Source organism: Triticum urartu, chromosome 3 (assembly GCF_003073215.2).
Source record: "Triticum urartu cultivar G1812 chromosome 3, Tu2.1, whole genome shotgun sequence".
NCBI lineage: Eukaryota > Viridiplantae > Streptophyta > Magnoliopsida > Poales > Poaceae > Triticum > Triticum urartu.
In genome coordinates this window covers 255,411,240-255,437,450 of record NC_053024.1, presented here as the reverse complement: position 1 = coordinate 255,437,450, position 26,211 = coordinate 255,411,240, and the positions used below count along the sequence as shown (strand labels likewise).

The 26,211-nt window shown below is 46.1% G+C and overlaps 2 protein-coding genes and 1 pseudogene across 3 annotated transcripts; all 3 read right to left on the bottom strand.

Annotated features, from left to right (window-relative positions):
* Positions 1–350: 350 nt before the first annotated feature.
* Positions 351–1,705, bottom strand: LOC125543772 (cis-prenyltransferase 4, chloroplastic-like). The gene is made up of 3 exons (XM_048707242.1): positions 1,331–1,705; positions 1,168–1,235; positions 351–952 (listed from the first exon to the last, which is right to left on the bottom strand). Exons 1-3 carry the CDS (start codon positions 1,655–1,657, stop codon positions 502–504), a joined length of 846 nt encoding a protein of 281 aa, XP_048563199.1. The 5' UTR covers positions 1,658–1,705; the 3' UTR covers positions 351–501.
* A 3,724-nt stretch (positions 1,706–5,429) lies between these two features.
* Positions 5,430–10,694, bottom strand: LOC125543771 (probable 3-deoxy-D-manno-octulosonic acid transferase, mitochondrial). 2 transcript variants are annotated; one of them, XR_007298745.1, is made up of 12 exons: positions 10,339–10,694; positions 10,203–10,245; positions 9,303–9,425; positions 8,975–9,094; positions 8,815–8,893; positions 8,529–8,645; positions 7,768–7,865; positions 6,900–6,990; positions 6,665–6,795; positions 6,514–6,584; positions 5,983–6,178; positions 5,430–5,904 (listed from the first exon to the last, which is right to left on the bottom strand). XR_007298745.1 is itself a non-coding variant. In XM_048707241.1 (12 exons), exons 1-11 carry the CDS (start codon positions 10,650–10,652, stop codon positions 5,990–5,992), a joined length of 1,365 nt encoding a protein of 454 aa, XP_048563198.1. In that variant the 5' UTR covers positions 10,653–10,694; the 3' UTR covers positions 5,430–5,904; positions 5,983–5,989. The 2 variants fall into 2 exon arrangements, 1 of the variants encoding a protein (XP_048563198.1); XM_048707241.1 differs by having other exon boundaries at positions 6,676–6,795.
* Positions 10,695–20,990: 10,296 nt separating this feature from the next.
* LOC125543770 lies at positions 20,991–25,008 on the bottom strand (annotated as a pseudogene).
* Between the last annotated feature and the right edge of the window lie 1,203 nt (positions 25,009–26,211).

Genomic DNA, 26,211 nt, shown 5'->3' with positions numbered 1-26,211 from the left:
GATCTTCGCAATGTGGTTGGAGCATATGTGGTCTGAGCATATGGGATAAAAGCTTCCAAGGCAACGGGAACAAAGGAACCGGGCATTCCTCTTGAGTCCATGGCTCGGGCTGCTCATCGGCCGACGGATCATTTGCAGCTCTCTTTTTTGGTGAGAGCTATTGCACTGTTGATGTTCTTGGTTTAGGCGATGATGAGTAGTACGTACGATATTAACGTCTAGAAGTTATGGAATTATGCTATTATTACTTTAAATGTGTGTTTGAAATGAATTTATGTTTAAAAGATGTGTTTGAATTTTTTGTTAAAGACTAAAATTATAGGGGGTCTGCTAGCTGCAAAATAGTGATATCCCTAAAAAAGTAAAGTGGAATAAGGAGCACTTTTGACAGTTTACCCAGAAGAGATCTGCTAGAAATGCCCTTATCTGCCCAATGTACCTACTGATCAAGTGAGTCATGCACTAAAGCTTCTAAAAACACCAAGTTTTGGTGGCCTTGCGCTACGGATTCCTCCGGCCAAACCGCCTGTCTCTGCTCTGGAAGGAGCACAGCGCTTCGAGGTAGTCAGCCTCCCCGAAGTCCGGCCACAGGGTGTCGGTGAAGAAGAGCTCCGAGTAGGCCGACTGCCACAGCAAGAAGTTGCTCAGCCGCAGCTCACCGCTGGTCCGGATGAGCAGGTCGGGGCACGGGAGCTCGGTGCCGCGGCTCGTCTCCAGCTCGCCGGCGAACAGCGACTCGTCGATGTCCTCCGGCCTGAGCAGCTCGCCGCGCACCTTCTGGGCGAGGCTCCGGCAGGCTTGCACTATGTCCCTTCGCCCGCTGTAGCTGATCGCCAGCGTCAGGTCGAGCTGCAAGTTGTCCCTCGTTGCCTCCTCGGCGTCCCTTGCCGTCCTCCGCAGAGACGCCGGCAGCCTCGAGCAGTCGCCGATCACACGTAGGCGAATTCCGTCCCTGCACAAAACAGTAACCCATCAGTGCTAGAGTAGAAATCGGGCTGTTCTTCAGCCGTAATCTTAGTGGTTATCAGTTAGATTAGTGCGTTAATTCATCTGCCGGAGCCGGCCGGCACATGGAGCGGAGTGCTCGGGTGCATCTTATCAGAATGGCAATAGAGACGGCCAAAATGTGAGGCCATTAATCTACGGCGGACTGGCTGGCGTGCGTACCTCAAGAACTCGGCGACGCTGTCGTGGATCACCCGCTCGAACAGCCCCATCAGGAAGTCAACCTCCGCCTGCAAATTCCAAGAACCGTCAAGCTCAGGGCGGAGGCCGGAGGGAGCCGGCAAAAACGCGCGCGCGCGCGGCCAGGTCAGGTGTGATGTGCTACCTTGGGGCGGCTCCAGTTCTCGTGGGAGAAGGCGAAGGCGGTGAGCTCGCGGATGCCCCAGGCGCGGGAGAGCCGCACCGTCTCCACCAGCGCGCGCCGCCCGGCCTCGTGCCCGAACGCCGGCGGCATGCCCCGCGCGCGCGCCCACCGCGAGTTCCCGTCCATCACCACCGCCACGTGGCGCGGCAGCGACTCCGGCCGCAGCCCGCGAGGGAGGAGCGACTCGGCGGCCGCGCCGCGCGGGCATGGCTGTGCCGAGCGGCGCGTGCGGCGGGAGGAGGTGGGAAGCTGCGGATGGGTAGCGGCTGGAGACTGGGAGAGCAGCATGGGATTGGGGTCTCTCGGTGGTGTGTCCCGTTGCCGTTGGCTTGGCCGTTGCTTCGAAACCCGAAGGGTCAAGCCACATGTTTAACGTGTAGTTTTGATGAACATATACACTCCTAAAAGCACGTTCGGCTAAGTAATTTCTTTGTTGGAATTGCTAGTCTTAGAGTGCAAGATCCTCATCAAGGATTTATTTACCCAAATGATAAGTGTCATACCAGATGCGTGGCACTCTGGTCTTGATCTTTTTCAATGGCAATTTCAGTCACGCAAGGATTGCAGAATTCAATGACATATGGTAAGTTTGTGTCAAAAATAAATTGAAGCATAAAAATTGTCATGTTTGACAACTAAAGTTGCCATCCTCGTGTCACTAAACTTGCCATAAAAATGTTCGGAGTTGCCATGTGCTCGTGCCACACGTCAGGTACTTATCAGGGTCCGTTTATGCTTGCTGAACCATTGTGTTGTGCATATTTTTATTTTGTAATCTGTAATGAATTTCTTTTTTGACACAGCCGTAAGCAAAAGTGGGTCAAACAAACATTAAAATAGGGAGAAACAGGTGAAGCAAACGGGATTAAGTGAATTCACCGCAATGCCAAAGGCAGCCTAAATCAAAGTCAAATGGCATGGAAGCCACAAGCAAAACTTAAGGATTTCACGCTTGACCAATACTTAAGGATTTCACGGTGAAATCAAGTTTGAATCCCGCAACAAGATTGGCATTAAAAACCGTGAAATCGAGTTCGAATCTTCCTCACATTGGCATTAAATCCCGCGACAAGATCGATCAACCGTGAAATCCTTAAGTATTGGTCGATTGAGACCTGTTTCCAAAAATGCTCAGGAGACGATGTTTATTTCTAAGTTGGTGATCACACTTGTTGATTCTTTGTCCAACATGGGTTGAGCAAAAAGCAAATTTTAGAAATCATGTGTAGCTTGATGGACTTAGAAATAACTATTTCTCGGTTCACTTAGATCCATGATTGAGACTCCACCTCGCATTTCTCCGCTCCGTCAACTTGAGTCGACGATGCTAGGATGCATGATTAATCTAGAGTCGACGTGGAGTGAAGGCAAGATAAAGCTGAGGACCAGTGACTTAAGTAAAAAATATTACAGGTTTAGGGTTTCAAGCGAGGTTATCGCCACTATCACATAACTAATGATCTCCAAGCATAAAGGGAACCAATTAGGCAAAATGGACTCATAGTGAAGATAGTGTCGGAGAGTGTGTGTTTTTCACGGGAAGGTGGGTTGATGCAATGAGTCGTAGGAGCATCTCTAGCAAATCCTATACTAAAGCTACAAAGGTCCTCTCTATCCTACTTTACTTTTTTTAGGAAGATCACTACTCCGGAGCTAGCAGTTCCCCTATTGTATAAATTTTGGTTTCACAAATGTTTAAACCCATTGCTCAAACTATTCTAATAAATTGATCAAATTTTGAACACAAAGTAGAGAATTTGAATACATCACATCACAATTGAACTACAAGCATAAATATAGTTTAACAAATCCATCGGACATAACCATATTTTGCGCCAAAGTCAACGAACGAGCAAGTTCACTCAAAAAACCACCAACACACAGTGGATCAAATGTCATCATAGTTCAAATAGGCTCACACAACACTACTGCCGCCGCCTGAACGATCGCCACCAAACGCCTTGGCCATGATGTTGCCACAAGTAAGCTCCCAAAATCTTCTCTCTATCTTGTCCATCTTGCTAGGATTCATAAACATAACAATACTGTCCCTGGCCACCCTCTTCTCATTTCGCTCGTCAGACACCATTGCTAGCTTTTGCACCTCAATGTCAAGCAATTTCTTGTTCTCCACCTCCTCCATTTCAAGCCTTTTCATCTCAATCTCAAGCCTTTTCTCCTCCGCAAGCACCTTTGTATCCTCAGTTGTGGCCATTGCCCTCCACTTCTCCTCCATGGCCTTCATCTAATAGAACAATTCATATTCTTTTCTTTGCATTCGGTCACCAAAGCACTTTATGAATCCACCATTGCAATCAACTCTTCCTTGTAAGCTCCAACACCACCGCTCCTCTTGACTTGATTTGCATGCTTTCCTGCATCTAGATGCACAAGAGTAGTAGTCGGGTTCTCTACAAAGTCCTCTCCTTCACTTCAAAATTTCTTTTTATCCACTTGTCATGTCCATCAAGCTCGGTATAGCAATGGTGGAAACCAAACAGTTTGCTATGGTTTTTGTTGTTCCTTTCTTCATAAATAGCTTGCATTGCTTCCTCGTATTGGTAGGTGGGCATTCCACTTGTCGGCTACAAGTTTACTTGCCCCACACAACGGCCCACCGGTTGTGTTGCTCTTGGATGTTACCCCAAAGATGACTAAGAGAACCGATTGTGCGGCTAGAGGGGATGGGCGCAATGTTGCTCCTTTGTTTGGTCGGCACCGATCGTGGCATCGAGAGAGACGTTGATCCAAGCTTCACACAAAGCTTTGCCTTCATCGATCTTGTAGTTGCCCGTCCTCGGCTTCCTCTTCACTTGACTCTCACCGATCTCCTCGTCCATCATCTCAACATCTCTCGTTTGGTTATATGGCATAGTCATCACAATGTCATTGAGCCCAAGTGTGTGACTTGAATTCAATTCATTCATGAAATATTGGGCATCATTGTTCATTTGCTCACTACAAAAGTAAAGGAGGAACCTAGCAATCAATACCGAAGAATGCATCAGTATACTAAGCAAAATGCAAACAATAACGAAAAGAGGCATTTTTTACCTTTTGGGCATTTCCTCGAGCATGTCGTCGTCGCAGGTCGTAGCATTCGAATCCATCCCATCCTCGGCCGCCTGCGGTGGAGGGGTTGCCGGTGTGGCAACAAGAGGTGGGGTAGCAGTCGTCGGAGCCGCAGCAAGTCGAAGGGGGAAGCAATAGGCGGCCACATTCTTCTTTTTCTTCGTCAGTGTCACCACGTTGACTGTCACCTTTTCCGTTGGCCGACGGAGGGACTGTCAACGACCGTCGTCGACGCTTTGTTGCTAATGAGATTTCTCTCCTGATGCTGCCTTTTTGGTGGCTGCACTGCCGAATTCATGGCCATCGATGGGTCTCCGACGCTGGCGCTAGTGTCCAAGGGTGCGGCGGGGGAGTCAGCCGAGCTGACGCAAACTAAAATTGAGAGAGAGGGAGGAAAGCTTTGTGTGTGTGGGGGGGGGGGTCAAAAACTCAAATTTAGTAAAGTTTTGTGTTTAGGGGGTCTACTAGTTGGCTCTTTTTGGCCCAAATATCACTTTTGCTCCTCAATTTTCAGTTTCAGGATATTTGTTAGAGATGTCCCAGGACAAGGTGTTAGGGCTAGGAGTTTTTTTTTAGGAAGGGCTGGAGGTTTAGTGCGAGCAATGAAATTGAATCCAACAACTCCCTCAAAAAAAAGTTGAATCCAACAGCAACACGTGAACAAGTAAGCCAAAAGGTGACGATAGTGGAGACATCAAATGGTTGGTGTTGGGGTGGTTGGATTGTAACGAAACAGGGGGGCGGGTGATTGGATTAAATAGATCGAACTGGAACATCTTGGCCTTGATCTTTTCCATGCGGACAGGCAGTTAAAGCACGCACTGCGCGTTGCGCAATGAAATGGGGGCAGCCAGCTCGTGCTAATCTGCAGACTGGTCATACGTTTGCCATTTCCGTTCCTTTCTGAAACTGCACGATAGTACAATGCCACCAATAAAGCATTGTTATTACAAGCTTAAAAAGGACAAAGGTCATGCTCATGCACATGGCAGAAGATCAATCATGTGCAGTTAACTGCCAATCTGCCACCTTCCTGAACTAAATTTGGGTCTCATTTCAAAATATATGCGACGACTTGACAGACGATCAACCGACACAGGTCTACGGCATATGAGAATTGCAACCACGAGTCATGGGATAAGAATAACAGGAGGCCCAGAAGAATTTTCCAGAAACATACTGCTAGAATGCTGAGATAGGAGTAAAGCGAACAGAATAGAGAAAACTAGGATGGGGATACTGTTCCGGCGTTCCTTGAAGCGACTGTAGGACTAGTTGGGTTGCCTATAATTTGAGATCTGTCTCCTTTGTCACCACTCAGCAGACATGTGATGTTCGGTAGTACTACTATCATATGAAAACTGCAAAACAGGTTGTACGAAGAAATTATTGTGACCCCCGGCTTGAGAGAGAGAGAGAGAGAGGGTCGCCATGCATTCTGAAGGAGCCCCTGAAGAAATCCACTGGCAGACACAAATGTGTTAATTGTTGGTATCATCAGTACAAAAGAATGTTACATGCACACACAGTGGGGGACTTACGGAGACTTTAATCAACTATTCCACGTTTCTGTTGGGCGTCCATGGCGAACCTGGAGACCAGATTCCATACACGGTTCACAACTCCATGCGACATGATGGAAAATGCATCTTTTGCAGCTCCTTGACGTGCTTCTAGAGCTTTGGAATCGCTAAGCAGTTCTTTTAGCACCTCCAGCAGTTCAGCTTCTCCTGTCAACTGGCAAGAACATTGGCATCAGTTTTCTAGCTGGAGTGGGAGGAGTGAAAAGACCAGCCTTCACCGATAGGCCCGATCACAAGATCTTGTGCCTAAAGAGCAGTCCGTGGGCTTTTACCCTGTTATTAAACATTAATATTACTTCCTAACAAATTTCCCAAATAGAAAGAAAGCCAACCAAGAAAGTACCACTATGCATGATCGAACTACCCTCGGCATTGGTTAGTGGTGTGCAGGAGCAAGTCATTCAATAAACAATGCAAATGATGCGCCATAGTTATGTTTCAGTAAAGGGACCCCTTAAATAAATGGGAAGTTACAGAACAACTTGTCACCTGCTTGACAGCTAGAGGATTTATTTGCCACATTTCAACCAGCATATGATAGAAATGTCCAACATGGGGACCTGAAAGCCAGTGCAAATCGTCAAACTCTATACGCTCTGATTTGGCCAAAGAAACGATGCAAGCTCAAATAGGTAGATACCTTTGCCTTACCAGTTAGAACAGCACAACCAGCTGCAGCAGCCTCGGAAAAATTATGGCCAGACAAGCTAGGTAAAAATGAGCCTCCCACAACTGCTATTGGAGTGACCCTGTAGAGCATTCTTAATTCCCCTGCTTACCATCATATTTTCTGCCATTAACTAATAGTTCAAACGGATATACATAATCTGCACAGAAATAATGCACAAACTTTCCGATGGAGAGATTACACAAACCTAGAGTATCAACCACGTATACCCTAGTGTTTATAGACACCAATTCCATTGTTGACCTCAGCACAAAATTGACCTTTTGTTTTTTCAGTGCCTGCAAGAAATTGTATACAAAGATATGGTTCAGGCCTATTGTAGTACCAAGTTTACATTAAAATGTATCACATGCTCTTTATGCTTTAAAAATAATAACACTAGAACTACAGGGAGTAGCCTCTTTGTTTGTTTTTCATAAAGAACGAGAGGCAACCCTGAGCTCCCCGTGGAGTTCACAATATGAAAGCAAGTGGGCTGGGCATCCACTGACACACCTAACTAACTTGGCAATGCTCAGTTGTCTGCTTTTCATGCTTTAGAAAAACTATCAAACTTCAAGACGTGCACAGTTCTGTTATTCACAGTACTCGAGCCTTATACAGTAAACAGAGTAACTCCCATAACACTTGCTCCTCATCTTAAGTATATTTACAATCATTTGATTTTTTAATAACCAACAAGATATGATACTTACTTCACTCCAAATTGTAAGCAGTTTAAGCATTTGTCCAAGTCAAACTTTTAAAAGTTTGACCATATTTATAGGAAAAGAACTGGTAGCATTTACAAAGCCTAATTAGTATGATTAGATCCATTGTGAAATATATTTCCATATTGTATATAAACTTTTGCTTTACACAACATACATATCGTAAAAAAATACTGTTCAAAGTATCAACTTGGAGAGTCAATGTCTAAAACTACTTACATTTTGGAATGGAGAAAGTATTAGAAAACTGGTAAGTAGCCAAATAACTAACGTTGTACTCGGGAACTGGCTCATACACCAAACAGGGTAAAATAGAAGGGGTACGAAAAGGCACCATTAACATACCAAAGAAACATTCTTGATGTCCTGAGGATGTCTTGGCACGAGAATTAAAAGTAGCGAAGGATACGCCTTGATTAACTCGTCATGAACGCGGAGAATGACTGAAAAACAAAAATAAAGTTAAGGTAGCCTCAAGGAATCGTTTTATGTTGAGAACACTGCCATTATGACCTAGGAAATGAATTCTTTTACGTTGCTTCACAAAAAAACACTGTGCAAGGTCCTTTTCCATGATTGGTGTACTACGAGAATGGTAGGAAAACTGAAGGAAAGGACAGAAGATACGAAATGATAGGCGGGCCCAAGAACAGAGACAATTATAATTATAAATTTTGGCAACCTGGAGAGTACAGAAGTCTTTGTTGACTAGGCAATCTTAAATATATTGAAGGCATATTCCATGAACATAACAGCTCGCAAAGGCAATCTGCTTATCTACTCCCCATTCCTAATCCAAGTCCCCTTCGTAAACAGCTGTCAAACATTTAAAACTTGCAATTCTGACCCCTTGATTGGCCATGTGAAGATTGCATGAATATATTCATCATGTGAGGTATTTTACTTAATGTTGATTTCATGACTTGAATAGCACTTAGCAATGGATAAACTTGTACTTGGAGACTGTAAGGAAGTCAGCAAAGAGGTTAGGCTAGCAGGGGGCCACCATATAGTTGATTGAGCGCACAGTTCACTGGAACGGCAGATGCACAACAAATTATATTGGTGCACTTAATAGCAAAAAGGTGCACTTCTGGTGTGCTTACCTTCCTCTTCACCTCTGTGAATTGAAGCTGCCATCCAGATGGGCCTATCATTGAACTGCCGCTGCAGATCTTTGATTGTATTCAACTCTTTCTCCCGAACCTCAACATCACCGACAGCTAGGTAAATCATGAGTCACAATAAATCACTTCACTTGTGAACAGGGTCATCTTTTCAAGCTCCTGAGATTACCTTTAGAATTGTGCCACTCGTAGGTTCACTACCAAATGTATTCTCAAAAGTCAAAACGATGAATGACTAGAAAAGAAAAAGATAAACAGAAAATACCATATTTTAAATCGCCAGCGAAATGGATTTTGTACGGTGGTGTATGGAGCAACTGAAAACGAACAGCCTGGATGGTACTCTGCACCAGATAAAATGAACGCTGATGGGGGTAACAGTTGTACGACATAAAAGTAGGGCTTAAACCTCTACTACTACTTACCAGTGGGATAACAAGTGATAGTTTAGAGAGCATCAGAGAGACTAATGGTAACCCTAGAGGCACAGACCAACGGTTGAACGACTTCAGTGACATGCGGGCATTTAAAAGAGCCACTGCAATCTGAAAATATGCAGGCCAGTTATGTTCATAACAAACAATTAGCTAGGGAACGATGCAGATACTAATGAACAACACAAGGCAATAAAATCTGCTCATGTACAGCATGCAGGAAGTTTTGAAAAGGCAGCCCAGACTCTAGAAATTGGAATACGGGAAAGATCATTAACAGAGAGCAGGTGATGCACAAGATCATGAATGAACTGCTCACCCCTTTCTCTGCTGCAGACATGATGAGGTTTGGCCACAATTCACTTTCCATGAGAAGTATCAAACTTGGCTTCCAGTATCCAATGAAACTTTCTATTGCGTCAGGACAGTCAAGAGGTGCAAACTACAGACACTCAACAAATGCATCATTAGAATTTAGAAGGACAAACAGGCATAATCACACAATTCACTATCAACGCTCTTATATTTCTTTACAGAGGCAACCTAACAATCAAAAGTAAGTGGACATAACAGAATCTTATGAAGTTTAGGTGGTACAGCCGAACAAAGTAGTATCATTACCAAACAAATTCCATTAGCCATATGTTGAGGCAGAAACAGTTTTCTTGAGAGAGGTGAACAAAGCAATTACAATTACCACTTCTGGGTGTCGAAATGGTTATATTATCTCTTTTCTACAGATAGTTATATGCATAAGTACCGGATAAGGTTAAGCAACAACGCTACAAAATTAGCACCTTAATTTTTTGAACCTTTTTTAATGATATGACCTACGCGATTGCTAAGCACCTGCATTTTACATAGATGGTTGCATTTTCTCTTAGTTATAAATTTATTCTACAGCTTGTTGAATTATTTTGATGGATTCCCTCATTTCACCAACTCGTACTAAATAGTGAGCTAACGAATCCCGTTCTTTTTGCCACTGAACAGGTATAGTTGCATGCATAAGCACCTGGGAATGCTACAAGGCTACAAGACGAGCTCATTATCTATCATATGTGGCAAGATCAAATGATTTCCTGTTACCAAACGCCTCTTCAATCATCTAAACTAGATATGGCATCACTAAATTAACTCTAGCATACGTTTCGAAATAAATAAAATAACTCTAGCATAAAAGAGAGCTCTGAAGGTGTGGAGCAATCTCCAAACTCACCTGATATATGACAACATCCGGTAGCAAATCCTTTATCACTTCGCTATATCAAACAAAGAAGGGAACTCAAAGCTTGACCACATCTATGTAAATAAAATAGCCCGCTCAAATGCTCAATGGTGATTGTGGGACTCACAAGGCGGAGAGAGTGGTGGTGGTGAGGAGGATAGGGAGGCCGGGATGGAGGCGCGCGCAGTGACGGACGACCGGGAGCGCGGCCATTCCCTCGCCGAGGGAGACGGCGTGGAACCACACGAGCGGCGAGCCTGGCCGAGGCCGCGCGACCGACGGCCGGCCCAGCCGCTCTGGCCAACGTGACCGGTGCTCCAGCCCTCGCAGCCGCCGCCACAGGAGCACCGCCGGCGCCGCCGCGCGGCTCGCCGCCCTGTACAGCTCGTACAGCGCCCGGCCTCCGCGCGCCGCCGACGCCGGCGCATGGGCCAGCCGCATGGTTGGAACCTGGCCGATCCAACGAAAGAGGCAGTGACTAGTGAGCGGGCCGTTACACTTCTAGTGGTTCAATATACAAGCCCAGCCTACACGAAAATGACGCGTTCGAAATGTGATTGGGCCCTTCCCGACCCTCCGTAAACTTGTCGTGCTCACGAACAAGAGGTTTACGCAAAAAAAAAAGGTTTTACGCTTTCAAAGTTTTTGTCTAAAAAAAAGAAAAAAAACGCTTTCAAAGTTCAGAAGATCACATTCTCTCCAGGTTTTTATATTAAAAAAAATTATCTCCAGGTTCCAAAATGGAGAGTTCTTGTTTGCTCCCGTCCTTGGACTCAGAATTCATAAACCGTGGAGCATTAGGAAAGATCTAAGAATGCTGAGAAAATAAATCTATTTGAGGGAGAGGTAGATGGGGAGGACAAGAACCCCACACTGCACCCCTCAGAAGAACGCAAATAGGAAGAAGTTAAGAGGAAGAGATGGTCAGGCAGTGGACAGTAATAAAAGTTCTGCAAATGATTTAGGATCGGCGACAAGCAATGAAACTCTTGTCATGGAACTGCCGGGGTCTCGGGAATGAACCGACAGTTCGAGCTTTGCTGGACGTCCAGCGAAGTACCCATCCCGATGTGATGTTCTTGTCGGAGACTCACCTCGATAGCTATCCGGCTGAATGTCTGAGGCGTCGTTTGAAGATGGATCAAAAACTAGTTTGCACTAGTAATGGGAGAAGTGGTGGTTTATTGTTACTATGGAAAAATAATATTGTAGTTCAGAGATTGGGGTTAGACCCCAAGTTTATTGATGTACAGATCACAAGCGATGGAGGTGAACCATGGCGATTGACTGGCATGTATGGGGAATTTTGATGGGAAAATAAGTACTTGACTTGGGACCGTATGCGCCAGCTATCTCAAACAAGTACACTACCATGGTTACTTATTGGTGATCTAAATGAAATTCAATTTCTGCATGAGAAAGGGGGGGGGGGAATCCACGTCCCCAACAGTATATGGTGGCTTTCCAACAAGCGATTGATGATTGTAACCTGCATGATATGGGCTTCGTTGGAGATATATTTACATGACGCAGAGGAAGGATTCGAGGAAGGTTGGACAGAGGTCTCGTGAACGATGGATGGTCTAGTTTATTTCCCAATGCAAATCTGGAACATTGTAACTTTAACCATTCTGACCATAGACCATTGTTGGTTGACACTGATTTTTATCAAGGAACAACACCGATCCAAGAGAGACCCAAGAGGTTCGAAGCTAGGTGGCTAAGAGAGGCAAATTTTTCTGACTTGGTTCAAGAAATGTGGGATAAGGCAGGAGGTGACCCGAATGTTTCAGGGATTTTTTAGAAGCTCTCCCGTATGCACTCAGAGTTTCATTACTGGGATCAACGGGTGTTAAAAAAACCAAAGAAGCGTCTTCGGAAAGCACAACGAGATCTAGAGCAAGTTATGGCTGGAACCATGACGGATGAAAATGAAATAAAAAGAAAGGAGCTAGCTGAATTGATAGAGTATCTGTTAGAACTTGAGGAGATCCAAAGTATGCAGCGATCTTGCGTGGATTGGCTTAGATATGGGGATTGTAATACAACCTTTTTTCAAGCTTTTGCGGCGGCTCGGAGGAAAAGGAACTATATCGAGAAATTGAAAGATAATAATGGCAACATTTGGAAGGTATGGCTGATTTAAATCTTTGTATACAAGGTTATTTTGCTAGCCTGTTCACGTCTGCAGTTTAGCATATCGATCCTGCATTACTTCAGAAGGTGCACCGAAAGGTAACAGAACAAATGAACACCATATTGATGGCACCTTTTTCTGCTGATGATGTTCGCAAGGCAGTTTTTAGCATTGGCGATCTAAAGGCTCCGGGCCCAGACGGGCTACATGCAATATTCTTTAAAAAATATTGGCATATCATTGGTGATGAAATTATTTTTGCAGTATTACATGCGATCAACACCAGGCATATTCCAGCAGAATGGAATGATACATCCATTGTCTTGATCCCAAAAGTGGATTCCCCGGAGTTAATACCACAGTTCCAGCCCATTAGCTTATGCAACGTTCTTTATAAAATTATCTCCAAGATGCTTGCATTTCGTCTAAAGAGTATTCTGCCTGATATCATTTCTCCTACACAAAGTGCTTTTGTCCCTGGCAGGATGATCACTGACAATATTCTGGTGGCATATGAATGCATTCAGAAAATTAAGAACACCAAGAACAGTCAGGCTGGGTTATGTGCAGTAAAACTAGACATGCATAAAGCTTATGACAGGGTCGAATGGATCTTCTTAAGGAACATGATGCATAGATTGGGGTTTGATAACAGATGGATTGAGCTTATGATGGCTTGTGTGAGCTCAGTTAGATACAAAGTTCGTTTTAATTCCCAAGAGACAGAGATGTTTATACCTTCGAGGGGACTCCAGCAGGGGGATCCTTTATCTCCTTATTTATTCCTGATTTGTGCAGAAGGCCTATCCAGCATGTTGCAGTATGAAGAAGAAGTTGGTGGCATTGATGGGATTAGTGATGGTGGTATGGGATTCAGGGATCTACACTCCTTTAATTTGGCTTTATTAGCTAAGCAATGTTGGAGACTAATTACAAATCCAGAATCTATTTATTCCCAAATCTTGAAGGCCAAATACTTCCCATCCACTGATTTACTCTCTGCAGGCCCCAAAAAGGGATCTTCTTTTACATGGCAGAGTATAATTGTGGGACTTGCCACTTTTAAGTGTGGCTATATTTGGCGAATTGGTTTGGGAGAGAAGGTGAATATATGGAATGATCCATGGGTTCCTGCAAGTCCGGACAGGAAGATTTTAACTCCTCGGGGACACACCGTGATATCTAAGGTGGTGGAGCTAATTTATCCAGTTACAGGACAGTGGGATGACGATTTGATCAGAGACATCTTTAACCATGTGGATGTAAAAAGGATTCTGCAGATTCCGATAAACTTTCAAGCCTTTGATGATTTCGTTGCTTGGCATCTTACGAGTTCAGGGATTTTTTCAGTGAGGACTGCTTACCACGAACAACGGGCACATAAATATAGAGGCAAAGTAGGAGATAATATCATGTCTAGTAGTACCAGGCAATCAGCAATATGGAAACACCTCTGGGAGTTGCAAGTTCCACGAAAAGTACAGATTTTTTGTTGGAGAGCGCTCCGAGGAATTGTCCCTCTGAAATCAATATTATCAAATAAACACTTGCCTGTGAGTGGTGTATGTCCGGTTTGCAAGAATGGCCCTGAAGATGTGAGACACCTACTCTTTCAATGCGTACTTGCCAAGAGATTGTGGACTGATCTGGGCCTTATTGATAAGGTAAACAGTGCTTTACACATTGATCGTTCGGGATCGGTAATTTTGGAACATCTACTCATTGAGTCAGACGTTCCCTTGTCAGTTATGCCAAGTCTGAATTGTAAAGAAGTTTTCGCCACCGGATGCTGGTATTTATGGTGGCCACACAGGCAACATACACATCATGATTCTTGCCCTCCTCCATTCCGGTGGCCTGGTTCGATCTTGGCTATTGTCGGGAACTATATGAAGTCAATTCAAAAGTCAGAGACGAGTGAACATAAGTGGACGAGACCATAACCCAATTTTGTTAAACTTAATGTTGATGCCTCATTCCATGTAGATGATGGCTTGGGTGCAACAGCGGAAATTTTGCGTGATGCAAGAGGAATATCCATAGCAGCTGAATGTAGACTCATCCAAACGCAGCTGACGCAATGACTGTTGAAGCAATGGCAATGCGCGATGGACTATACTTGGCAAATTCTTTGGGTTTTAACAGAGTTGAAGCAGAATCCGATTCTCCGAATGTGGTGAATTACTGTTAAGGGCGGGCTCAATGGTGGGATGCGGCAGCAGCAATCTTTGCGGAATGCGTTGATATAGCTACGTCAATAGGGAAGGTTGAAAGATCGTCGATGTCGCCTAGAGGGGGGTGAATATGCGTTTTAAAATAATTACTGTTTAGGCTTTAACAAATGCGGAATAAACCTAGCAGTTAATTTGTCAAGCACAAAACCTAAAACAACTAGGCTCACCTATGTGCACCAACAACTTATGCTAAGCAAGATAAGAAACTATGTGATAGCAAGATATATGACAAGAAACAATATGGCTATCACGAAGTAAAGTGCATAAGTAAAGGGGCTCGGGTAAGAGATAACCGAGGCACGCGGAGACGATGATGTATCCCGAAGTTCACACCCTTGCGGATGCTAATCTCCGTCTGGAGCGGTGTGGAGGCACAATGCTCCCCAAGAAGCCACTAGGGCCACCGTAATCTCCTCACGCCCTCGCACAATGCAAGATGCCGTGATTCCACTAAGGACCCTTGAGGGCGGTCACCGAACCCGTACAAATGGCAACCCTTGGGGGTGGTCACCGAACCCGTACACTTTGGTAACCCTTGGGGGCGGTCACCGGTACCCGTCAAATTGCTCGGGGCGATCTCCACAACCTAATTGGAGACCCCGACGCTTGCCCGAAGCTTTACACCATAATGATTGAGCTCCGAACAACACCAACCGTCTAGGGTGCCAAGGCACCCAAGAGGAACAAGCTCTAGGGTGCCCAAACACCCAAGAGTAATAAGCTTCTCAAACTTCACTTCCACGTATCACCGTGGAGAACTCAAACCAATGCACCAAATGCAATGGCAAGGGCACACGGAGTGCCTAAGTCCTTCTCTCTCAAATCCCACCGAAGCAACTAATGCTAGGGAGGAAAATGAGAGGAAGAACAAGAAGGAGAACACCAAGAACTCTAAGATCTAGATCCAAGGGGTTCCCCTCACATAGAGGAGAAAGTGATTGGTGGAAATGTGGATCTAGATCTCCTCTCTCTTTTCCCTCAAAAACTAGCAAGAATCCATGGAGGGATTGAGAGTTAGCAAGCTCGAAGAAGGTCAACAATGGGGGAAGAACACGAGCTCAAAGGATAAGGTTGAATGGGGAAGAAGACCCCCTTTTATAGGAGCTCCCGAATCCAACCGTTATGTGCTCAGTCCGCGCACGAGCGGTACTACCGCTCAGGGGAGCGGTACTACCGCCCGGGAGGTAGAACACGGAGAGCGGAGCGAAACAGAGTGCGTGGCGAAGTCGTATGAGCGGCACTACCGCTGGAGCTAGCGGTACTACCGATGGCCGCAACGGTACTGCCGCTTGGGACAGCGGTACTACCGCTTGTGGCGATAAGCGGTACTGCCGCTCCGGCCCGGCGATACTACCGCTGGGACCGCGCACAATGCCTACCACGAGCACATGGAGAAGGAACAGAGAGGAGGGCCATTGAGCGGCACTAGGAGTGGTGGTAGCCGCGGTACTACCGCACATGAGCGGTACTACCGCTTCTACTGCCGCTGAACCCGACACGAGAAAACCACGTCTCGAGTCAAGGCGGTACCAGCGCGGAACCGGAGTCGTACTACCGCTTATGGCCATGGGCGGTACTACCGCTGTGGGACAGCGGTACTACCGCTTGTGGCGATAAGCGGTACTGCCGCTCCGGCCCAGCGGTACTACCGCTGGCGCCATCCTTAAGCCACTTCCACGAAAGCAAGTAAACTCCACAGAAAACCAGAACTGCCATAACTTCTGCATATGAGCTCTGAATTGAGCAAACTCAAGCTTGTTGGATACAAGACGACGAGTAGCATCAAAACAGCCGAGAAGAGGCAGGGGAGGTATGCCAACAAATAGAGGAATGAAACCTCCAACCGAGAAGAACCGGCAAAACCTCCAATATCGAAAACATCATAGAAGATGCATGTGAACTCCGTTTTCGATGAACTCGAGCTTGTCATCAAGATGACCACAAGCTCCAAAACTCACAAAGAGAAGAACCAAACAAGAACCAATAAAGATGATGCAAAGATGCAATGGTTTGAGCTCTCTACGAACGATACGATCAAGCTACTCATCGAGAGCCCCCCTTGATAGTACGACAATCGATCCTATAACCCGGTCTCCCAACTACCATCATGAGATCGGTAAAATAGAAAACCTACCAAGGGCAAACCTTTGCCTTGCACATGGTCCACTTGAGCTAGATGATGACGATCTTGACTCCCTCAAGTTGGACCACCTTTCTTGATTGGGTTGACTCGATGAAGACTAGTTGATTGCTCCCCCATACTCCATTATGGGTGAGCCACTCTTCCGCACATCTTCACAAGTTCATTGTCACCACAAAGGACGACAAGCTTCAAGCATTTGATCTCTTCGTGATGCTCCACTTGAACTTGCACACCGCAACCTTTCTTGATTGTGCTGACTTGATGAAGACTAGTTGATTGCTCCCCCATACTCCACTATGGGTGAGCCACTCTTCCGCACATCTTCACAAGTCCATTGTCACCACAAAGGACGGCAAGCTTTCAAGCATTTGATCTCTTCGTGATGCTCCACTTGAACTTGCACACCGCAACCTAACCCCACAAAGAACCCTCACGAAGACCATGGGTTAGTACACAAAGCGTAATTGACAATGCTTACCATACCATGGGATCACTTGATCCCTCTCAGTACATCTTCTACGCTTTGTGGGTTGATCAACTTGATTCACTCTTTGACTTAGTCTTGATCAACCTCTCACAAGACCAATCTTTAGGTAATTCCTTGAAGAGCACCTTGGTCGACACAAACTCTCCTTGAAACCAACACATGTACTCCAAGAAAAGTCTATGGATAAAACCTTCAAATATAACTCAAGGCAACCATTAGTCCATAGAGATTGTCATCAATTACCAAAACCAAACATGGGGGCACCGCATGCTCTTTCAAAGGTCATCTTTAAGCATTGTTTTCGTGATGCAAATTCTGTTGCTCACGAGCTAGCTAAGTTCAGTTTTTGTAATAAGTGTGACAATAGTTGGGCTAATGAACCACCTGTGTTTTTTACTTAGCCAACTAGTAAACGATGTAATTGTTCTTTAGTTCAATAAAGCTAGCCATGATGGCCTTTCCCAAAAAAAAGGAAAGATCTAAGATGAAAACCCATCAAAATTGATATCGATATGTACAACTTCGGCACAATGTTGCTAAATCTCAGTTGACTAAGACGTGGTTATGTCTTAGTCGATGCTATATTTACGAGATCTTACACTCCGTGCAAAATTTTCTTTTCTTACGTGTTAGAGCAACTCTAGCCGATCTTCTAAAAAAATAGAGAAGTATCCAGCCAAGTAAAACTCAGTGGAGTATTTTTACTGCATTAACTTTTGGCCGGATGTAGTCGATTCCCTAAATAAGTATAACGGAGTAAAAAAATGGATATGCTGAACAGAGATTTGATTTAAACAAACTTCTAACCAAAATTCGACACATAATTCACATTAATGTCAATCAAAACATAGTATACTTTAAGGGATTGGCTAGAACTCATCTAGCTGAGACATAACTATGGTCTCATTCACGTCAGCTGATGTCATCCTAGTTCTATCCCGTTTGTTGTTCACTTTTTCTTTTTGGGCTAGCCTAATGTGTTTTCTTGTCTTTTCTTAGCCTAGTAACTTTTCATGTTGTGTGGCAAGAGGCTTGAGCAGAACCACTAGCGTTATTGCGGTGCTGAATAGGAGCAGAACTACTAGTTGTAGCAATGATGAAGCTAGGTGAAAACTTGTAAGAATTTTTTTTATAATTAACACCACAAACTAATTAACCATGACTTTTTGTCAATTTCCTTTTGTTCCATTTCGCTATAATGCGTTGGCAAAAATGGCGCCGCAAGTATAATAATAGAGGTATGTCAATTTCCTGTTGCTCCATTTCCACATAAACCATGTGATTTTTTATTTTGAAAATTGTTTGCTGATTTTGAAACGTTCACGTACTTGAAAATATTTGTCAAATACGAAAAATGTTCGTGAATGTTAAAAATGATCATGAATTTAAAAAAGTTGGTGAACTTTAAAAATCATAAATGTTACAAAAGAATCATAATTTTTTAAAATAATGAATTTCAGGGATAATCACAAGTTCTCAAAATATACATAGCCTTTTTTAAATCTCATGATTTTTTACAAATTAAAAGGAGAATAAAAAAGAAAAAGGAAAGAAAATTATTGAAACCATGCAGTTGCGACATGCCTTAAAAACGTATCGTTGCGATCCCCTTTAAAAACTTACCCTTGAAACCCATCTTGAAAAACATGTAGTTGCGACCCCTCTTGAAACATGCAGTTGTGACCCCGTCTTAAAAACATTTAGGTATGACCCCTTTTGAAAACATTTGGGATCCACCTTAAGAAACATGTAGTTTTGACCAGCCTTGAAAAAGATGCAGTTGCAACCCCCTCTTGAAAACATGCAGTTGCGACCCCTCTTGAGAAACATGCAGTTGCGACCCTGTCTTAAAAACATGCAGTTGCAACCTACCTTGAAAACATGTAGTTATGGCCCCACTTGGAAAGCATGTAGTTGCGACCCCATCTTCAAAAAAATGCAGTTGCGACCCCTCTTGAAACATGCAGTTGCGACCCCGCCTTAAAAACATGCTGTTGCGACCTACCTTGAAAACATGCAGTTGCGGCCCCTCTTGGAAAACATGTAGTTGCGAGCCCATCTTGAAGAAAATGCAGTTTCGACCTCTCTTGAAAACATGCAGTTGCAACCCCTCTTGAAACATGCAGTTGTGACCCCGTCTTAAAAACATTCAGTTGCGACCCCTATTAAAAACATGCATTTGCTACCCACCTTAAAAAAGATGCAGTTTCAACCAGCCTTGAAAAAGATGCAGTTGCGACCCCCTCATGAAAACATGCAGTTGCGACTCCTCTTGAGAAACATGCAGTTGTGACCCTGCCTTAAAAAATGTAGTTGTGACCTACCTTGAAATCATGGAGTTGCGGCCTCTCTTGAAAAACATGCAGTTGCGACCCCATCTTGAAAATATGCGGTTGCGACCTCTCTTGAAAACATGAGGTTGTGGCGTCATTTTGAAAACATACAATTACGACCCACGTTAAAAACATGCGGTTGAGGCCCCTCTTGAAAACATACAGTTGCGGCCTCATTTTGAAAACATGCAGTTACGACCCACCTTAAAAACATGCGGTTGCGGTCCCTCTTGAAAACATGCAATTGCGACCCACCTTTCAAACATGCAGTTGCGATTTCTCTTGAAAAACATGCAATTGCGACCCACCTTTCAAACATGCTGTTGCGATTTGTTTTAAAAAACATGCATTTGCGACCTTGCCTTAAAAACATGCAATTGCGACCTCTCTTGAAAACATACAGTTGCAGTCATGTTATAACATTTATAGTTGCGTGTCTAGTGGTGGATATGCAAGTGACCCCGATAACTCCCCCTCCAGACCACAGTTGCGACCCTTTTTTTTTCAATCTCAACTTCATTATTGTGTTGACACAGTGAATTTAAAAATTAAAAATTATAAGATTTTGTAAAAGTAAAACCTAAGCAATCATTTCAAAATTGTAAAAATGAATATTAAGCTAAAATAAAATAAATATACTAAAATTAAGAAAAGAGAAAATAGTGAAACAATGTTCTAGGAGTACTATGTACAATGAAATAAGAAGAAAAAAATCTAAAAGCAAAAAAGCAACGACAAAGGCACAACACAACCAACTCCCCGCCACCTGAGACAAACAGCAACTTTGCTACAGCTACGGACATTTGTTACGGGTTGCAATCTACAGGAGTACGTGGGGCAAACTAATTGGAAATTAACTGGGGTCACACCACTGAATTCATGAAGGAGGAGGGATTACAGGTGGGGCCATAGTCGTCCGTAGAGGGTAGCCCGTATGGTGCTGCCCGTAAGTTTAGAATTTTGGGACAAACATGTCCAACAGCCTAGCGTGTGCTGAGCCAAAAAAACAACGACAAAAAAAAGAGATCAGATAAAACTCACGCTCCCCACGTATCTCCACAAAAGCACGAATTTTGACGTGAATGAGCTCGTAGATAAAACTCAGCTAGCTGAGTTCTAGCAAATCCGGCACTTTAAACAAAAACTTTTGGCCTAGCGGTAGAATACTTTTTTGTTGCTGGTTAAGCAATGGAGTAAAATACATACACGACTATAGGTCTTAAGAGAACGGCTTTTTACTTCTCTAACCAGTTTTAGAGGATGGGGTAGAGTTGTTCTTATGTTACTTGACTCGGATTTGGCTTAATATCAGTTGACTGAGAATTAGGCACATCTATCTTGACTATTTTGATTCACGTGGTTTTGCAGCATTCACAGATATAAAGAAAGCTATATACTCCCTTTGTATACAGATAGATACATTCGTTTGAACGACAATTTTCACAGATATAAGAAAAGCTATATATCCCTCTATATACAGACAGGTACATCCGTTTGAGTGATAATTAAGATGAGGCAAAGGTAGTATAAGAGCACACTTCAACTCTTCCCCTCGAGTATTAAGAGTACGGAATTGATCGGGCTGAACGTTTGTCGGGTCACATTCATCTGCCTACATAACTTATCCAGAACCAAAACTCGATATGTCCTCAGCCGACCAGCAATTTCCGACGGCTCGTCGGCAAAATCGAAGCTCAATGCCAAGCCACAAACGGCGACCTCAACATTTCCTCGCTTGCGTACCACCTCAAACGGAGCCTCACACGTTAGCGAAGAGCTTGTAGGTGCCGGCGTCGAGCACGATCTGCTTGACGGCGGCCACGGACGCGACGATGGCGACGGCGGAGAACACGACGGCGATGGCGGTGTTGAGCCAGAACATGAAGCCCTTCTTGGAGGGCTTGAAGGTGAGGTTGTAGAAGAGTGCCGGCACGGCATGAAGCCGAAGGCCCCGATGAGCGCATTCATGTCGCCGAAGAAGGGTATCATGGCGGCGATGGTGGTGCCGAAGGCGACGGCCAAGGTCCGGGACACGAGGCGCGGCACCACGTTCCGCGCCGCGTATTGCCCGGCCTTGGGGTCCGACAGAAGGCCCTCCAGGACCTCGTTGGTCGGCTGCAGGTACACGGTGGCCGTCGCCGACAGCTGCACCAGCGTGAAGAGCTCCGCCATGAGCAGCAGCCACACCGGGATGACGGGCCTGCTGTCCACCATGAAGTTGTTGAGCAGCAGGCCCTGCGCCGCGTTGCCGAACGCCCAGTACCCCGCCGTGGCCACGCTGAAGAAGGTGGTCACCACCACCGCGTAGCACAGGCACAGGCCCTTGAACATCTTCCCCGTCACCGGCGCCACCACCGTCGCCTGGATCAACAAAGCCACGGATTAACAAAGCTCTCTTTGAGATTCATCAGAGGGTTTATTCAGACGTTCAGGTACCTGTATCTCGGGGATGATGCCGTTGCCGTAGGTGGTGGCGATGACGGCGAGGGCGTTGAAGACGCCGTAGACACGGGCGTGGGTGTCGCCGACGATGGAGTAGTCCTTGGGGGGCGCCCGGTCGGAGGTGCCGAGGTAGACGCAGCCGGCGACGGCGCAGAGGCTGTAGGAGAGGCAGAGCAGCAGGGAGACGAGGTTGACGTGGCGGAGGGAGTGGAAGGACGGCAGCTGCGCGAGGATCACCAGAAAGACGCCGAAGATGGCCACGAAGACGTAGAGCTTGATGGCGCCGCCGGGGCTGGCGATGAGGTAGATGGCCTTCATGCTCTGGCCGGCGAGCAGCGTGGATGCGACCACGGCGCCGAAGCACACCATGAACTGGATCGGCCGATGTAGTAGCGCGCCCACCCGGGCCCTGCGTCAGAGAAGCAGTGTCAGTAACATGCTCGCCAATTTTTTTTGCTAGAATGCCATTCGATCGTAGTCTGCACATTTCTGCTACGGTCGTTTCTCGTTTTCACCTTCGGAAATTGCTCTCCTGCCCTGCCATGCCATGCCGGCGGCGAGCCCACGGTGGTACGTGCGTGCCCCCGCCCACACCGTCAAGACCAGATCTGTCGCCTGTGCGAGGCGCATGCAGGAGTCGCAAATTATTGGAAGAAGATGCTCACGTGATGGCATCTCATGATCCTTGGGTCCGAAAGGCTGGAGCTAACTGCCGTGGACTGGTCCAACACGCCCATCACTTGCCCATCGGTGCCACACACGTACAGATGTCGGGCATGCTGGTGTTACGCTCGAAACATATGACGGCAGGATAACGCCACGTACTACAGGAAGGTCGTGCGTGAGCTCTTTGGATATCGGCCGGCCGTGCCATGCTTGACGTGGACTCGTGCGGCCGTACACGGCTCCACGGCGGTGTGTGCAGCTGAACGGTTGCATCCGTATAATAATCGCTGGATGACGTGTCAATTATGTTGTTATTAGTGTACTATATAACTGACCTAGTATGTCGGCGGCCATGTCCCTGAAGCGGAGCTGGCGGCGGCCCTGCTGCGCGTGGTGCTCGAGGACGCGGGAGAGGAGGTTGTAGGAGTAGAAGGTGACGGCGGCGCCGACGACGAGGCACACCATCCCCGCCGACCACCCCAGCGCCGCGAACGCGAACGGCAGGCTCAGCAGCGGCGGCGCCACGATCGACGTCGTCAGGTGGTACCCGCAGTGCAGCCATGACCCTGCAAACACGCACATGCATCAACAACATGTCAGTTCATGATCAACAAGCGATGATTTTTTTTGTTGTTAACATGATAATGGCATAATACTGTCACGCGCACGCTGTCAGAAAATGGGGCCCGGCGTTTGTGCCCAGCCCGGTCAAAAGTTGGCGGATATCAGAAGCCCCACGAATCCACCGTGCACCACGTCGAAGAAATCATGTGCCGAGGATGAACTTGTTTATTATCCTTGCGTGTGCTAAATTCCCGGAGGCGCGCGTCAGCGCACTGAACTCTTCTCCTCGGAATCGGAACACTGATCTCAACGTACAAGACGTGCTGGGAGACTTGGCATTGATACTGACATAAACCTACAGCCGCACTTGTTATTATTCGTCTTCTCTAGCTCGAGTGGATAATCATGTATAGTATGATTACCAGCGTGGAATTTCAAGCCTTGCCGGCCGACCTTTCAGTGGTCTATTTTCTGCAAGACATTGCTAGTAAATGTTGTCCAGCGTGTGCAAATATGGATGTGTGATGAATGTATTGTATCCGCGAGATGGTGATCGTGTACCAGTCCGATCCGGCCACGGTGCACACACCACTACCAACACCTCGTTTAACACACAAGGAATTGCCGGAGGTGCAAAATTCAGTGGAAATCCTACGTTAACATTAGTGTACTTTTGGCAGTTCCCTAGTAATATAATTACTTAATGCAAGTTGAGAAAATATTACTTGCTGGAGCATCATAGTTAGACCAGTTGACTGGCTGCTAAGCAGACTAATACATGTTGGGGTGATCTGGCTGCACATGCTTAGAGACACTAGATAATATTTGGTGCACATGTTTTCTAGGAATAAAAATGAAGTGCTCTGCGCACATTTCGCGGGAATGCACATGGAGGCGTATGGGGTATGGCTATGGATGGCCAAGAATCCCAGCATGCCGCGGGTACTGTTGTGTTTTGCTTCTTTCTTTGCTGCTAAAGAACATTTGGGCACGCAGGGTGAAGAGGGGAGGGAAAGTAAAAAAAGTGACATTTGCAGGGGGGAAAGCAGGTTCGTAGAAAGCACAGCTCTCGTAAAGCTATCCGTCTAAAAAAATCACATAAAGTAGACAGTGAAAAAAGGATGAAAACTCTTGAAAGGATAGATATGGGCAAGGGGCCAATTCAACACATGCATCCCCTACCCAGCAAGAACTTTTGACCAGGAGATCATCATAGGTGGAGCTCCAATGGCATGGCCAAATCATTGCCTTGTAAAACAAATCTTGTTAGCAGCTACTCCTACATCGATTTTATCTTGCTAGCAATAGCATAGCCAAAGCCACCTTCGCTCCCTTTGGTAGATATGTACAGTTGGTAGTCAGGGCTGGTGTTTTAGCTGGGGCAACCAATCAACAGTTTCATGCAGCGGCATGATCCTGACGCTCTCTCGACGAACACATGCGGTCATGTGCTCCCCTGACGCGCTACAGAAGAGAAAGAGAGGATGGGTGTAGGCACCTTTGGACTGGAGGACGAAGAGCGCGCCGGCGTCGAGCTTCTGGCCGACGGTGTCGCCGCCGGCCTCCATCTTCTTCGCCTCCTCCTCCTCCCTGCTGGGAGCCCCCATGCCGTCTAGCTAGCTCGCTAGCTCCTGACAGGCGGGGGCAGGACAGGACAGGCCCGGAAAGAAAGGTGGCTAGCCGAGCTACCAGTGGCAGACTCACACGTCGTGAAAATAATCTCACGGATCGAGAAGGTTCTCTCCCCCTCTCTTTGACCCCTTTGCTCGACCGATATGTGCAGGGAGCCAAGAGCTGAGCTACCCCCTATATAGGCGCCGCGGTGCCGTGCTGAAAAGCCGACTGATGAGAGCGCACGCCAAGAGCGCGCGCACGTATCAGGCTCCTGAATCCTGATTCTCTTTGGCCGCTCCACCGGCAAAATAACTGAGCCTACAGCAAAATACTCACTTCGTCCCATAATATAAGAGCGCTTTTGACGGAGGAAGCAATTAACACGTTCAGGCATGCTTTTCTTGAAAAACAAAGGCATGCGATTATACTGATTGTTACACCCAGGTTTCGTTGTCTCGACGGATGGAACGACCGGGGCGTGCCGGTGGAGCGCATCTAGCTGATGGGACAGTGGAGAGGCGTACATGGTTGAGTCCGTTGCTGCGTAGATGCGTGTGACAAGTTGCCCACCGATTGATGAACAGAACAGAAGTGCAGGTGTAGGAGTGGGAGTTTTCGTTGCCGGCCACGGCGCCAGGCTTGGCCGCTAGCTGGGTGTCGTTGGCAGTGCGTATCAACGGGATGCTGAGGGCACGACGGGGACGCGCCGGAGGAGGGTCTCAATAGACTCCGGTGGGTAAGTAGCTAGCGTTCGCTGTCATGGCAACTGCAACAGTCCGATCCGCAGCCACAGGCAGCGCCTTCTGGGATAAATAAACCGGTGATCTTCGAATCTTTGGGTCGATGCAATCGGTTAAACCTGCCAGGTTATCAGCAACTTGATTGTTCTTTACGTCGGGGTTATCGATCAGCTTCAGAGCTTGATAATTTCCTTTTTGAAGCAAGTATGCTGTCACAGCTGAGAGACTCCTACTGACAAGCTCTCGGTCTCGGGCTCAACAACTCTCATGGACTGCATTCTGTAAGATTCGCAATCACAGCCACTTGCTACATTTTGTATTTTCTGCCGAAGAGAGTATTTATAATCAGAAAATCTCGTGGGAGGCCTTGTGTGGTGGCATAATAATGAACTTTAACGCGATTACGTCGCGGGTGTTGACTTCACAAGCTCAAATGCGCTCGCTCATCTTCAACGGTTGGTTAACAGATGTGATGTTCTTTGACTGCTTCGCACAACTAGCTAGGTGCACGCGCTCTGTATAATAATAAGCAAACACTTTGCATACACCGGAGGAGTAAAACTTTTCCTCCATTGCAGGCTTGCAGCCTGCATTTTCTTCTTTGACAATGTACTGGATTCTCGGTGCCTGCGGATGCACG